We start from the raw sequence: 16,227 nt of genomic DNA, 5'->3' as shown, positions 1-16,227 counted from the left end.
ACTACATTTTTCAGTATTTCACCAAGGAAAAAGAATGGCAGTAACACAATCCTAGGCTTTTTTTTCTTTTTTAAATTTTTTTAAAGATATTTACGCTCAAAACATGAGCTGTTTAGGAACCTTCCATCACGTAGCTCTTGGGTGGGATGGGATCGCACTGGCGAAGCTTCGCGCGGGGGGCTCCCCCCCGCGGCATGGTTGGTCTGTTCCGCCGAGACCCGCGCGTGCGCCCTGCGCGTCCGTTCCCTCCTTCCTCCCCCCCCGCGTCCCCCCCAAGTCTGCGGTGCGTGATGGCGGCGGCGGCGGCGCGGGGGCTGGCGAAGCGCTGGCTGCGCCCGGTCGCGGCTTCCCGGGCGGTGAGTCCCTGTCCCTGCTCTTGTCCCTGTCCCTGCTCCTGCTCTTGTCCCTGTCCCTGCCCTTGGTCTTGCCCTGTTTTCCTGCCGACGGCGGCCTGGCTCCGCTGTCTCCTCCTTGACCTTGACCCGCCCGGTAATCTCCCCACCCCCGGCAAGTTCGGTCCCTCCGGTGCTATTTTGGAGAGGCACCGACCTCGCTACTCGTGTCCCGGGGGCAGGTTCCTGGAAGTAGGTGGCTGTGGGCATAGCTGGGCCGCGCCTCCCGGCTTGGGAAGCGACCGCCGTAGCCTGAGGCCCTGAGTAGGTCCTGAGGGACTGAGGGGGGTAGCGGGAACGGGATGTGCTGGGAAAGGCCCTGGAGGAGCCTGGCAGGTGCGGGTCCAGCAGCGGGGTAGAAAGCTCGCCGCAGACTCATTCTGTATCAGCAATAATTGCGTGTACAACAGGAGCAGGGAAGTGGTTGTGCTCCACTACTCGGCCCTGCTGGGGCCATACCTCGAGTGCTGCGCTCAGTTCTGGGCTTCTCAATTGAGGAAGGACATTGAGGTGCTGGAGCGAATCCAGAGAATGGCAGCTAAGCTGGTGAAGGGTCTGAATGCAAGTCCTGTGAGGAGTGGCTGAGGGATCTGCGGTTGTTAAGCCTGGAGGAAAGGAGGCTCAGGTGGAAGTTTATCACTCTCTACAACTGCCTGAGGAGAGGTTGTAGCAACATGGGGGTCAGTCTCTTCTCCCATGCAGCTAGTGACAGAATGGGAGAAAATGGCCTCAAACTGCACCAGGGGACATTCAGGTTGGACATCAGGAAGAATTTTTTCCCAGCAAGGGTGATTAGACATTGGAATGGGCTGCCAAGGGAGGTGGTGGAGTTACCATTCCTGAAAGTGTTTAAGGGAAGACGGGACATGGCACTTAGTGCTATGGTCTAGTTGACACAGTGGTGTTTGGTCATTGGTTGGACTCTATGGTCTTGGAGGCCTTTTCCAACCTACTGCATTCTGTGATTCTGTACCTGTGTGGGAAGCTAGCGTGTATCTGAGTTGCTTGAACCTGGCTGGTGATTGTGGCCAGAAAGGGCTGCTGAGGCGTCTGGCAGGTTTGTGTTGGACTGTTAAGTTACAAGACTGTAAGCTGGGCTGTAAGTCCTGCGTGAAGGCTTGTTCTTCTCCACGGTGAGGTGGGATTTTTCCATTTCTTCTTACTGTTCTCATCCTGCATGTCAATAAAGAGCTTGGGATTACAAAAATGAGCTGTAGTTGTACTTGTGTTACAAAGCAAGTGCAGAAAAGACAACTACAGAGAGAGGGAAAGGCTTAAAGAGTGTCTCCATGTTTTAGATGGAAGTGAGTTGTCCCTGGCTGGACCTTAAGTTTCACAAGGGTCGTGATCTTCCTGGCAGCATAACAATTCAGGATCACTGCAATCAGTGTTTCCTTCAGAAAAGCGTAACATCTTTTTCTGCTTTGCGGACTTTTGTTCGGACTCAAAGCTGGTAACACAGCAGTGTGGAACAGAGAGAGGAGCTGCCTGGAGGAGAGTACTGGTAGAACACTATGAATAGGTGTTGAGACTGATCTCTCATTCCAAGATGACAGTAGAAACCAGAAACGTGTTAGCAAGTATAATGGCAGAGTAAGATCTGCTGTTATGCAAGAAGATAATTTGAGGAAACTGGTATGAGAAATGATAAAACTAGGTTGAGGAATGTGTACTGTAGTTTACTTCATAGATGATGGAAGAGGTGCACATTTGGAAGTAATGGGCAGGGAAGAGCTGCTTGTTAGCATATTGTAGGGTGATTGAACCATGAATGTAACAGCTGCTGGAAAAGGCAGATAACACTCAATGAATTTTAGAGTATGTTTCAAATAGGGAAGTGCCGATGTCACTGGACAGGTCACACACATGGTTTTGTGTTGCTGTTCTCAGCAATCGTACATGCTGAGCTAGGCTTTTTGTTTCTGAACTGTGTAAAGAAGGAATACCAGATTCTGATACATTGGAGAGGTGGAGACTAAAATTCTGATTGTTCTAATCTATCCAAGCAAAGATTGCATACTGAGTAGGTTTGGGTGCAGTGCTTGTTGTTTTGGTTTGGTTTTGAACATGTTGGGGGGAGGGAGTGACATTGCAGAAGGGTAAAACTTGCACCCTTGTGCTTAGTTTATGTATTAATAAATGGTTCCAAATTGGTCACTAATTTCATAAAGAATAAGAGAAATATCTCTGACTTTTGAAGCAATGCTCAGCTGGAAGACCATTCCCTACAACCTTTTTTAATTTTCAGTACTGTGACCACCTGAAATAATTCCAATTGTAGGGATTACTTGACAGGAGAGTAATTTTCCATTACTTCCTATGGTTTCCACAAAGCTGTCTTCATCTTTGCTTAATTATGAAAAACTACAAGAATACTACAGCATTAATTGCAAATACATTCTTCTGTCAGTGCAGCCTCAGACAGGTCTGAGAGGCTGGTCACTATTAGTGAAGTAAATAATGCATGGCCTGGGACGCCCTGTTAACTTCAGGCTGTTCTCTCATCAGTCAAACTTTTTTTGATTATATGGCATGACTATAGGAAAGCCAGAGGTTCACTGCAGGTAGCTCTAAAATACATTAATATTCTTGTATATGTGCTACCAGTGGTAAGTGAAGGTTTGTTATAAATGTAGGGTAGCTGAGAATGGTGAAAGTCTATCCTATGGAAACATTTTTTCCATAATAGTTGTCTTGGCTTCTTTCTGTAGTGGCCAGCAGCGTGCCAGGCTCCCGCACGGAACTTGCATTTCACAGTCTATGGAAAGAAAAATGCCTCCACAAAGGTTTCTGACTCGGTATGTTTGTACTTTTTATATTGTGATTCAGTAATGCACTAAATGCTTGACAGACAGGAAACATCACGCTTGTAGTGGAAGTTGCCGTTACGTATTTCGTGAGACTGAGTTGCTGAAATGCCTGACTCTCTTTAATGATGGTTTCCAACCAAGCGAGGATAACAGATGTAGCAATTGCTGCAAAAGTCTATTGAGATCATTATACCTATCCTGCTTGTGTTTTTATGAAAATTGTTTGACCTCTCTTGAACTATTTGTGATCATAACAAACTGATTTATTTTTCCAGATTTCTACCCAATACCCAGTAGTGGACCACGAGTTCGATGCAGTTGTTGTGGGTGCAGGAGGAGCAGGCCTGCGGGCTGCCTTTGGTTTGTCAGAAGCTGGGTTTAACACAGCCTGTGTTACCAAGCTGTTTCCCACCCGCTCTCATACTGTTGCTGCACAGGTGAGAAATGAGGCAGAGCCAATGTTTAAAAAATGCTTGCTGTCAGAAAGCTGATTTGGATGTAGAATAATCACAGAATGGTTTGGGTTGGAAGTGGCCTTAAAGGTTACCCAGTTCCAACGCCCCTGCCATCTACCCATTAGATTAGATTGCTCAGGACCCCATCCAGCCTGGTCTTTAACACTTCTAGGAATGGGGCACTTGAACATCTTGTTTCAAGGCCGTGCTTCTTTTTATAAGTATTGCATATTTAGTAGAAACATTTTAGGGGGGTAATATATCATAGAATCACAGGATCAAGTTGGGGAAAGACCTCTAAGATCACAAGAGTCCAACTATTAACCTATCCCTGCCAAACGTTATAGTAAGTAACAGGTACATTTCATTTGGCTTCCAAGCCAGTGATGTTGCAAGACACATTTTTTTAATCTCACTTCCAGTTGTTCTTAAAATCCTTATTTCCCCTTATGTTTTCATTTCATGATACTGCCTCTTTTTTCTTCCCCTTTTCTAAACATTATCAAAATGCAGTGCTGCTTGTCTCCCCTGAGTGCAACTGTGATTCACTGTTTCACACAGAACAGCAGGACAAGCCATTGTGAAACTGAGGAGTTTACAGGTTTTTCACAGCCACATTAAATCTGACTTTATTTCTTGTACATAGATGCATAACTGGTGTGTGGTTTTTAATAGAAACAAGGTAAACCTACTAAAGCTGTACTTGAGTAGTGTAATTCCAGGAAAATGGATTTTCATTTACAGGGAGGGATCAATGCTGCTCTGGGCAACATGGAGGATGATAACTGGAGGTGGCATTTCTATGACACAGTGAAAGGGTCGGACTGGCTGGGTGACCAGGATGCCATACACTACATGACTGAGCAAGCCCCAGCTGCTGTGATAGAGGTGAGACTCATGGGATTTGCTGTCAGCTGTAGTTATAAATAACACAGGCTAGCTTCCAAGGAGATCTCCTTAAAATAACTTCTTGTATTATGATGCACAAGCAGTAGCTTTTGATGCTTGTATTTGGGTTCAACAGCTGGAAAATTACGGGATGCCATTCAGCAGAACTGAAGAAGGAAAAATCTATCAACGTGCGTTCGGTGGACAGAGTCTTCAGTTTGGAAAAGGAGGACAGGCCCACAGATGCTGTTGTGTTGCAGACAGGACTGGACATTCACTCTTACATACTCTGTATGGCAGGGTAAGGAGTTGTGAAGTAAACTTGGTTTGGGTTTTTGCATTTACTGATTTTTTTTTTCCCTTTTCCCCCCGAGAGGTTGAAAAAAAAAATCAATCCCAGAGCAAACAAACATGTAGCTGTTCACATATGAATGAGGAATCCAGGGAACTGGCTTATAGCATTTCTGGGTTATCTTCCTTCCTGAGGCAATGTGGAAGGATGAAGACAATGGATACTAATTAGCGTCAGCTTTTTGGTCTGGACTAGTTCTGCACTGTTAGTACTTTTGTGTCTGTTAACTAGACCCAAAGAGAATTTATGTAAACTTTGCCCCAAAAGCCCTTTTTTTCCAAAAATTTGACATAGCACCATTGGGGAACTCTGTAAAGAGGCACAAGCCAGCATTTTTTTTCACTCGTCTTCAAACTGGGAGGAGGGGGAAACAAGGTGTAAATGAATTAAAGCCTACTGTGCATTCCTGAGCTTGTTCTATGGCAAGTAAGTGACTAGTGTTCCAGCATGTCTGCCTGTTAATTCTGCAAACAATAATTAAAGGAAATTCTGGCTGTTTGAAAATGGTAGTGAGCTACTTGAAACCAGAAATCCAAGTGCCCGGTAGCTACTGTTTTTTATTTACTTTGTAGCCAGCTAATTGCTCTCCTCCAGCTTCGCACTGTGTGTGCTGCTGCCATACAAATTCTCAATGCTGCCAAACACTGCTCTGATCCCTGAGGGCATGAAAGAATGTTGGACTAGTTGCCACCTGCTCCTGCTGGTTTATTGGGCTCCTGGAAGTGTTTTCCGTATCTCTGGGAGCACTTAAGTGCGACGTGCTTGTACATGTATGGAGCACTGCAGCTGGCTAATGTGTTGCCAAGTGTAGAGTGCAATGGTTAAGTCCTGCTGACTCGCTCATGACTGCTCAAAGTGCTTTTGCTGCTACTTGTATCTTTTAAAGCTAGAGCAGATTAATTAGCAAATTCAGTAATAAATAGTTACGAGGAAACAGTCTTCTGTGAGAGTTGGTGGGGATGTTTTTTATCCTGATACAGGCCATGTGTATTCACAATTTTGAAGAGAGGTTACTTCAGTAAAAGTTCCTTTCCTAATTTTCCTCCAGTCTCTACGATATGATACAAGCTACTTTGTTGAATATTTTGCCTTGGACCTACTTATGGAGAATGGAGAATGCCGTGGTGTTATTGCCCTCTGCATTGAAGATGGAACCATTCATCGTTTTAGGGCAAAAAACACGGTCATTGCCACTGGGTAATGTAACATTTGGGATGAAGGACCAAAACTTGGGAGCGTTATCAGTTGGAAGTTTGTGTGCTCGCATGTGTATTCAGATCCACAGCGTGGAGAAGATACATTGATTGACAAAACATAATTTATGGGTTCATTCCCCCCCACACTTAAAGGAATATAACTGAATTCAGTCATTCCCTCTGAAAGAAGGCACATGCTGATTTTGTGACCATGTATAAATTTGGTATGAGGTCTAACTTTGAATTCTAGAACAATGGCATAAAGTAAGAATATGTAAGAGTAATATATATGATTCAGATGGTCTTTGATTTTTAAAACATGCTGTTTAAAACAGCCATAGTTGCAGTGCTTCCAATGGGTCTGTCTGTAGAGTTCTGAATTTCCTGTAGGAAATGGCTTTTGTCAACATTCCAGAGACTCTGTTTCATTAAGATATTGCCACTGTAATTCTAAGTGTTCTAGGATGAAACGATCATAATATGAGTGTAACTTAACATTACTTGGTTGCAGAGTTTGTTAGAATGTCTATTAGAATGCTATTTGCATTAGTCTGCTGCTTATGGCTGTGTCCTATTTCAATATGAAAAATACTTATAAATGTATCTGTAAAAGATACACTTACAAATAAATTATGTAGGCAACCGAATTTGTCTTTCTGACACATTTTTCATGCTGGTGTACTTTGAGGTACACAGAATATGTACATTGCTGTTTCTTCTGAGAGTTTGTCCTGAAATTGGGCCGATCGGCTGTTCTCAATAATGTTGGAGACTAACCTAGATGTTTGCCGTGTAATAATTCATGTTTAGTACCTGGCCAACTAAATTTTTAAATCTAAGAATACAAAACCAGGGGGATCTAAACAATTGTTATATGCTATTTTTTATAAAACTGCTAGTGATAGTCCAAATGAAGTGGAATGGTATGGATTGAGAGAACTTTCTGAAATAACTTTTTTTTCTGGCAGAAAGCTTCTGATATTAACCTAACTATCCTGCTTTGGAATTGGTACTATTTTTCTGTCATCAGACATTTTTCAAATATGGTTGAGCGTAACTGTGCTAAACCAGTTTTGTTTTCTTTTGATTGAACTTCTGCACTTTTCTTGTTAACCCTTTTCTCTACTTCCACAGTTGTGCAAACAGCATAGTTTGGTGGTATGTTCTAGTGATGTTTTAACTTTTCTTCCTGCTAATTCTATTGACTTTTGTGTTCCGTAGTGGGTATGGCCGCACTTATTTCAGCTGCACATCTGCTCATACCAGTACTGGTGATGGCACTGCCATGGTCACACGAGCTGGGCTTCCTTGCCAGGACTTAGAATTTGTGCAGTTTCACCCTACAGGTACAGAATATGAAATAGTACTTACAGCATTATTTTTAATGAGTTGAACAGATTTTTGTGTTGTTTTAAAATCTCACAGAATCACAGAATATGCTGAGTTGGAAGGGGCCCATCAGGTTCATTGAGTCCAACTCCTGCTCCTGCACAGGACACCTCAAGAGTTGCACCATGTGCCTGAGAGCAGTGTCCAAATGCTTCTGGCACTTTCATCTGGCTTGGTGCTGTGACCACTCCCCTGGTGGGAGTTCCAGTGCCCCGTCATCCTCTGGGTGATGAACCTTTTTCTAATATCCAACCTAAACCTCCCCTGACACAGCTTCAGGCTATGCCCTCGGATCCTGTCACTGGTCACCCCAGAGAAGAGATGAGTGCCTGCCCCTCCTGTTCACCTCACAAGGAAGTTGTAGACTGCAATAGGGTCTCCTCTCAGTCTCCTCCAGGGTGAACAGACTAAGTGACCTCAGCTACTCCTCATTCAGCTTCCCTTCAAGGTCCTTAACCATCTTCACTGCCCTCCTTTGGATGCTCTCTAATACTTTAATGTCTTTCTTATATTGTGGCACCCAAAACCGCACACAGAATTCAGTGTGAGGCTGTCCCAGTGCAGAGCAGAGCGGGACAATCCCCTCCCTTGCCCGGCTGCTGATGCTGTGCCTGATGCCCCCCAGGACACACTTGGCCCTCCTGGCTGCCAGGGCACTGCTGACTCATGGTCACCTTTCCACTGACCAGGACTCCCAGGTCCCTTTCCATGGCACTGCTTTCCAGCATCTCCTTCCCCAGTCTGTCTGTACATCCAGTGTTGTGTCCAGCCCATGCAGAATCCAGCATGTTCTCTTGTTGAACTTCGTAGGGTTGGTGATTGCCCAGTCCTCTAATTTGTCGAGGTCTCTCTGCACGGCCTCTCTGCCTTGGAGGGAATCAACAGCTCCTCAGCTCCTCCCAGTGTTGTACCATCTCCAGACTTGCTCAGTATCCTTTACAATCCTGTGTCCAGTCATTTATGAAGATGTTGAAGAGCACAGGGCCTAAGACAGAGTCCTCTGGAATCCCACTAGTGACAGGTCACCAGCCTGATGTCACCTGAAACATGGTGTGCTCACGTCAGTTTGCACTTTTCTGCAGCACTTGAGTAGTTGCTTGTGATGTGTTTAGACTTGTCTGCAACTGTTGTTGAATATAAATTTGAGAATAAGATATAACGTGAGAAAGGTCTCTGCTGTTGTAATTTAAAGAGCAACGTTAAGTATTTTGAGGTGCTGTCTTTACAATGCTAACAGGTTTTATGAATTACAAGCTGAAACCGCCTCTTAAACTTGTATTTCCATTGTCCTTAATATTTTAAGGGGTTTGATATTAGATACAAGAGCAATGGGATAGGATAGGTGCAAATGTTAGGGAATTCTATATTAAGTGGGGTAGTTGAAGTCCAGGTATATATTTAGAACTGCGGCTTTATAGCACGTGAGCACTATCTAAACTGAATAACAATGATCAAAAACTAGATTTGTAGCTAATTAAATGCTTCAGTTTAATTAGTGATGTGATTTTTTGTAAATGGTTTGCATACTTTTACAATGTTGTTGTTGTATCATAGAGATCCAATATTCAGTTGACTTAGTTAAGGTTTTTCTAGTTAAAGCTTCATTGCTTATATGATAATTCTGTAGCTTTTAAGATAACTATCAAGTGCATGAGTTAGTTTGCATTTTTGTTTTCTGTGATGACCAATGCTGCAGAATAACAAGTAGGCCTTCCTTCTCTAAAGGAAAACTGAGTAAGCTTTTACATTCCATAGGATTTGAAGTTATTCTATGCTTTAGCATAGGAGAAGAGGGAACAAAAATGAGCAAATGGACCCTGAGAGTATCAACTTCTGGTTTATTAAAAGTTCTAAAATAATTGCTGAAGGTCTACAAGGTCTTCATAAAATTCTCCTGACATACTGATGGGTGCAGATCACTTCTAGTTTTAATACTTGAAATACTACAGGTGTTCCAGATCAACTTGCTTACCTTTAGGAAAGAGTGTTTAAAAGGACTAACAACACTTTTTTCTATGTAGTCTTGAGGGACAGTTCCTGGTGGTATGATTAGGGTGGAATGAAATCTGCCCCTCTGATCTGCTTGCATTATTTTGAGAAGACCTTGTTTATTCAGTGTTCATGATCCTGATGAACATTTGTGAAGCTGTGTAGAGAATCTCCTTTGATGGCATTTTCTTTCTTGAACAGGTATCTATGGGGCTGGCTGCCTTATCACAGAAGGATGTCGTGGAGAGGGAGGTATTCTAATCAACAGTCAAGGTGAAAGATTCATGGAGAGATACGCACCTGTTGCCAAGGATCTGGCTTCTAGGGATGTAGTGTCTCGCTCTATGACCATAGAAATCCGTGAAGGAAGGTTAGTTAAATGCTCTTAACAAAGCTGCAGAATAAATACTTAATCATACTAGACTGTAGGAATTGCAATACTTCATTTGATAAGCACATGGTAATTCATGAGAGTGAGCTTTAATGACTGTTAAGCTGATCTCCGTGTGTGAGGCAGAAATCTTTCTTGTTAGTTCCTAATGATACTGACAGAGAACCGATGATGTTAAGAGTCTCCTGTTTGAATTCAGTGTGTCTAGAGACAGTTGCTCAAACAAGTTTAATGTATATGCTCTTACTACAAACAATTAAAATAATTTGGTGCTCTGTTCTCTTGACTACTTATCTAATTTTTACATATTTCTGCAGAGATGTAATAGTTTAAAGTCTTAAATAGTGTGAATTATTGTGAAAAGAAAACTGGGAGTTGGAAAATGTCTTCAATTCACCCAAGTGCCACAGTCTTATTAAATATGCTAGATACTAATTTTTGTCAGATAACATTTGAAAAAGAACTTATTTATTTTCACAGATGAAACAGATTGGATTAGAAATGCTACCAGTGTTTGTAAATTCCTGTTATGTATTCCAGTGTTGCTTTTTTTTTTGCTAGGGGTTGTGGTCCTGAAAAAGATCATGTGTACCTGCAGTTGCACCACTTGCCACCACAGCAGCTGGCAACCCGTCTCCCAGGGATTTCCGAAACAGCCATGATATTTGCTGGAGTTGATGTCACTAAAGAGCCTATCCCTGTTCTGCCTACTGTGCATTATAATATGGGAGGTATTCCTACTAACTACAAAGGACAGGTAAGGAATACACATCACTTTTGGACTGTATTTTCATCATCATACTAAAAAATTATTTTCCAAATAGAAAAGCATTAAGAATGTTTTTCATAAACATAAGGATGATTAATACAATTTTTAATAATAATATAATAATGATGTCAGAGTACTTAAAACACACAGTCTTTTTTGTGTTTTTAAATAACTTGATAGCCATGTTCCAGTCCATCTGGAGGTGGGAGTCGCCAGAAACAGCTAAAATGAAGTTAATTCTCTGTTTATCAAGCTGAGGATAATATAGTTGAACATAGATCAAAGTAGGGCTCTATTGCATTCTGTAACATGAGTTAATGTGTATTATTCCTCTGTAGTTCATGTAATTTAAACACTAAAGCAGATCCTCCAACTGACACTAGTCGGAAGTCAATGTGATGGTGTCAACTGAATTCTTCTCTTTGTGTATTGTACTTGTTGAATTTCAGTGTGAAATTTTGCCTTAGAAGTGTGTGCAGGTCAGACTTTATTCCTGTGCATTTCTGACTTGCTGCAGGGTTGTGGTGAAATGGAGCCATGCACTCTTCATAAGCATACATAAGGAGATCTTGGGGTTTAGTCCCATCTGTATTTACATACTGCATACATTACTACTTCCCCTTTAGAACTAAGGTAATTCTGGGTTTAGAGTTGGAAAAAATTTAAGGTTGTTGTGTTCCATCCTTACATCCACGTGGCCTCTGCACATAAGGAGGTTTGCACTGTTACAGACTGTTTAAAAAAGCTGAGTATTAATGGAGTGTGTGCAATGTCAGGTGATCACACACGTGAATGGTGAGGATAAGGTGGTGCCTGGGTTATACGCCTGCGGGGAAGCGGCCTCTGCATCTGTGCACGGCGCAAATCGACTTGGAGCTAACTCCCTTCTGGATTTGGTGGTCTTCGGTCGCGCTTGTGCCCTGACTATTGCAAATACATGCAAGCCTGGTAAGTCTCACTTTTCTAGAGGTATTTGCCTTCATGATGTAATTTCTGCCCAACAAAGAGTTGTTGCTACCTGATTCAAATTTAGAATGATAGACATAGGCTCTTATTTGTTAGAAAAGGAAGAAATCGGTGTTTATGCTTTTTGTGGGTGTGTTCTTTGCCATGCAAATGTTTTGACGTTACTGTTTGCTTTGTAATTGATCCTTTTAGAACTATTGGGTCAATGCTATTGGCATGAACAGGCAGGATTTTTGACAAATTAACACAGAATATTGAATGGAAAGACTGACTTCTCTACATCCTGCACCATCTTCTACATTAAAATGTAATCTGTCTTATACTTGGCACTTTTTGTATAGTGGAATTTGCTGCCACCTTGCTGATTTATATATTAGAAGGACTGACATGCAAGTGATAAGAGATAGATACTACAAATTGCAGTATTTCATTCCCTGGATTCTCACTGCTGAATCTTAGATATTTTTAAATAATCTGGTTCAGCAACCTGAGAAACAAAGAAGAAAGCTCTCCCTTCCAACCCCTAACAAAATGCTGGAAGTGCCAGTTGTATTGCCACAGCAGCTGCAGTCCAGACGTAGTTGTCTGTTTTCTTACTGCTTAATGTCCAAACTGCACCAACTGCAGAGACTGATGAATCCTCATGGAATCAGCTTAGATATTATGGCGCTTATTGTGTTTGGCTTTGTGTCAACATTTTTTCAAATCCTTCTGTGGCTCTTTAGACTTTGAAATTGTAGAAAGGGGTTTATTAATCTGAATGCAAAGCTGCATGTGAGATGAACTGTGCTGGTAAGATGCTGTGTTTGCTTCGTTGCCCAGTAACACATGGTTTCCCGTATTAGAGGCAAGATGCCAGGCTCATGTCTAACTGCCAAGCTTACTGACTTGTCCTGGTCCCTTACACATCCAAGAAAAGGTGGGAGGTTTGGGAATGAGGAGACAAGGAAAGCATAGCAGAAGGTTATTCCACAGGCTTATTCCATAGTTTAGAAGAATTTTCATCAAGTGCTGCTTCAAAGGAATGAACAGCAGAATTTTGCCAAACCTATAAAATCTCTATTAATTGTTATACGAAAGAATGGGATTCATATTCCATTGAGAACTTTTAAATATATGGATACAATTGGTGGGACTTCAGGAAAGTTACACTTACTGTGTACCTCAGAGGAGGAAAACAGATTATGTTTTAGTCAAATCTGATTTTTAGTAATTATTAGTCTATGAAACTGCCAGAAACCAAACCCAAGCCTGACTACCAAACTTACTGGAATTTTCTTATTAGGAGAGCCAGTTCCCCCCATTAAACCAAATGCTGGTGAAGAGTCAGTTGCTAATCTTGACAAGTTAAGGTTTGCTGATGGAAGCATAAGGACTTCAGAAGCACGACTTAACATGCAGAAGGTAAGCCTGGGGAAGCTCTTGGGGACAGGGTGGGACAAACTGCAAGCAATAGTGGAGTTTGGTGACTTGGCAAAGTGGACTTCAGGATTTGCCATGCAGAAGTAAAAACTGTGTGAGAAGATTGTGCAGCAAAGGTTGTATCACTTCTGTTAATTCCTTCTTCCCTTCATAGTTATTCCTCTTGTGTAGTTTACCTGCTGTATAGTAGAGTGGGATTTCAGTTGTTTGGGGTGAATGGAAGAATGTGGGGGTTTTTCAGACTGCAGACAAGTTTGAACTCAGAACAATTCTGTATCAAGCTCTGCTGAAGCTAAGGAAGTCATCTGCTTTCATATGCTTCATATCAAACTGATTTTGTTTTACTGTGTTGCAGGCAATGCAAAACCATGCTGCTGTATTTCGTACTGGTTCTGTACTCCAAGAAGGCTGTGAGAAACTTAGCCAAATTTATGGTGATCTGGCTCATCTAAAGACTTTTGACAGAGGTAATTTGATAGCAGAGAGCACCTTGCCCAGAGTAGTCTGGGAAGTGTATTGATGGTTTTGGTTTTCTTTTTTTCTGTAAACCTCATGTGTTTCTTGAATGTTTGGCTGAAGATTTTGAATCTTTCAAAATATTTTGTAAAGCCCTACTTATTAAACATAGTAATCAGGTAAAATACTTGACCTTACCAGTCATTTTCTGGTTGTGTAAAGTTATAAAGAAGCAGAGACTGAAATTGGATTTAAATGTGTAAGGTACAAACTGCTCTCAGAACATGATGTGAAGTTGTCCAAATACTGAGATGAATGATGAACTTTGTCAGTGTCTTCTGAAAAGGCCAGGGAGGTGCAAAAAGGTAGCAAGATTATTCATAGGCTGGACACTCAGTTTTCATTCTCCAGCTGAGCAGATCATGATGCAGACAGATAAACTGCCATGTCTTGTGGTGTATCTTAAAGAGAACTTGGTTATTTAAGTGCAACTGATGATGCACCTTTGGTTAACTCACATGTATTTCTCTTGTTTGTAGACCATCTTCCATAGTATTTTAATATTTTACCAGGTATTGTGTGGAACACTGACTTGGTGGAGACCCTTGAACTGCAGAACCTGATGCTCTGTGCTCTACAAACCATTTATGCTGCGGAGGCTCGCAAAGAGTCCCGAGGTGCCCATGCCAGAGAGGATTATAAGGTATAAATGTTTTCTGTGACCTGCACGTAGGATTGAATCTCCTTTATGTGTCCTCAGATGGATTCTTTTAGATTTGTAAGCTCTTCAAAGTACAGTCTTCAGTGTTAAGATTAGTGTACTGTTTGTTTGGAGTCCTATCTATTCTGCTTTATCTATTCTTATTTGTTATTTATAAAGGGACCAATACATGACACGCTGGGAAAGATCTAGAGAAGAGTTCCATGCGCACACCTGAGTGATTAGAGACCTCTAAAACAGGACTGTAGTAATAATATCATGGATGTATAAACAGGACATAAAGATGCATAAACAGAATAATTGAAGCAAGGAAAGTTACCTTAGAGCCCTTGCTAAGCCTGAGCATTTCAAATTGGACAGGGGCAGTGTTAACAGAGAGCTTGGTGTCTGTCCAGAGACATGCTGGGTTACAGGTGTAATTGAAAGGCAGTTAATCTTGTGGCTGTGAAGTGATTTGCAGATACAGCTTCTGGTCTATACTAATCTCATTTTCTCCCTAGTTACGGGTAGATGAATTTGACTACTCTAAGCCACTCCAAGGCCAACAGCGGAAGCCATTTGAGGAGCACTGGAGAAAGCACACACTTTCCTACGTGGATATCCCAACTGGGAAGGTACTTTGAGCTTGGTGCTTGAGGGTCTTTTTTGCTGTTTCTCATAAACAGCCTTGGAAATGGTGATACTCCTGCAAATGACTGTCACAAAATTGAACACATTCCATTGTTGAGCAGTAGGCCTAACTGGGAGAAGTTACTGTTGATCTTTGGGAAGTGACTTTGCTATTTGAGCTGGAATTGTGTTTCCCCTTGTGGCTAGTTCAAAAGCTTTTTTGTAATGGTGACAAAACCTGTTGTTGGGTGTTTAGTAGAACTGCTTTATGGTATTTCAAAGGAAGAACTGAATTCTGATCCTATAAAAATCATAATTGTTGGTGGTTTTTGGATCTCATTCTCTGAATCCTGTTGTCCTAAAGTCTTTGTTCCCTCTTACTTCAGGTTACCTTGAAGTACAGACCAGTGATCGACAGAACTTTGAACGAGCAGGATTGCCAGACCGTCCCACCAGCCATTCGCTCGTACTAACAGCTTCCATCTCACTTGAAGCCCTCTCCCAGAGGGGTCAGTGTACATAAGCATAGCACAAGCAAACCAAAATAGTGTTGGCACTTAGCAAAATGAATGGAAAATGCTGACAAAACTTTTCTCCAGCTTGTATTCTGCTGTGGCTTACTGTACATTTATTAAAAGTGGAATGCAGAACAGCTTGTGTTCTTTCACCCATCTGTCAAAACTGACAGTGAAAACACAAAATGTGTCTAAATAAAGTCATTACAAGTCTTGTATTTGCTTGAATATGCTGATCTGTGTATAATTACAATGCTCTTACTGTGAGTGTGTAGTTATTTCCATATTTTAAGAGCAAGAAATGCAGTGCCCAGTGCCAGGACAGGGGACAATGGGCACAAACTGAAACACAGGAACTTCCATCTGAATATGAGGAAGATGATCTTTGCTTTGGGAGTGGTGGAGTGTTCGGGTGGCTCAGCCTGCTTTCGAGCTGAAACCATCAAATGTCAGTCACCAGAAGCGATCACTGCCGTCTAGGTTACCTCCCCCTGGGTGGCTCCCAATCCTAAATTACCTCCCCCTGTTCCAGAAAGTTCTCCCTTTTTTAGTTATTAATTGGTTCCCTGTTATGACTCCTGCCTCCCTGTTTTCCCCATTTGTTCTGAAAAATTGTATCCTCCCCTCTGCTTGTACCCCATTGGTTGTTTTCTCTTTCCCTGCCTTGCTCCACCCCCCCATAAAGGGGCGAGCCCGCTTTTCCTCGAGGCTGCTCTGGACCCTGGACCCTCCTGCAAGTAAGCTTGTTGGAACCCACACCAGAAGCCCCTCCCGCCTTCTTTGCCTCCGGGCTAACGCGAGCCTAATTCATCGGCCGCCCGACGTGCTTCCTTTGAGGAGGAGCCAGCGCACGCACCCATCCCACGCTGATTCCACTGAGCCGTCCAGTGAGGACGCTGTGGGGGCT

The 16,227-nt window shown here is 42.4% G+C and overlaps 1 protein-coding gene across 1 annotated transcript; it reads left to right on the top strand.

Moving 5' to 3' along the window:
- Positions 1 to 236: 236 nt before the first annotated feature.
- SDHA (succinate dehydrogenase complex flavoprotein subunit A) lies at positions 237 to 15,548 on the top strand. Its single transcript, XM_082288341.1, has 15 exons — positions 237 to 356; positions 3,104 to 3,190; positions 3,478 to 3,639; positions 4,402 to 4,545; positions 4,682 to 4,846; positions 5,946 to 6,094; positions 7,315 to 7,439; positions 9,673 to 9,841; positions 10,424 to 10,619; positions 11,408 to 11,579; positions 12,883 to 13,001; positions 13,375 to 13,486; positions 14,048 to 14,178; positions 14,697 to 14,810; positions 15,192 to 15,548. The coding sequence occupies exons 1-15, from the start codon at positions 291 to 293 to the stop codon at positions 15,276 to 15,278; spliced, it is 1,998 nt and encodes a 665-aa protein (XP_082144467.1). The 5' UTR covers positions 237 to 290; the 3' UTR covers positions 15,279 to 15,548.
- Positions 15,549 to 16,227: the final 679 nt, after the last annotated feature.

This window comes from Coloeus monedula, assembly GCF_965178545.1.
Source record: "Coloeus monedula genome assembly, chromosome: 1".
Taxonomy (NCBI): domain Eukaryota; kingdom Metazoa; phylum Chordata; class Aves; order Passeriformes; family Corvidae; genus Coloeus; species Coloeus monedula.
This window is presented reverse-complemented; position numbering and strand designations above follow the sequence as displayed.

Bases quoted from the DNA above. Each gene is read 5' to 3' on its own strand.
- SDHA (XM_082288341.1), top strand. From the start codon at position 291: ATGGCGGCGGCGGCGGCGCGGGGGCTGGCGAAGCGCTGGCTGCGCCCG. The intron at 6,095-7,314 runs GTAATGTAACAT...TGTGTTCCGTAG, and splicing joins AACACGGTCATTGCCACTGG to TGGGTATGGCCGCACTTATT. The intron at 13,487-14,047 runs GTAATTTGATAG...ATATTTTACCAG, and splicing joins TCTAAAGACTTTTGACAGAG to GTATTGTGTGGAACACTGAC.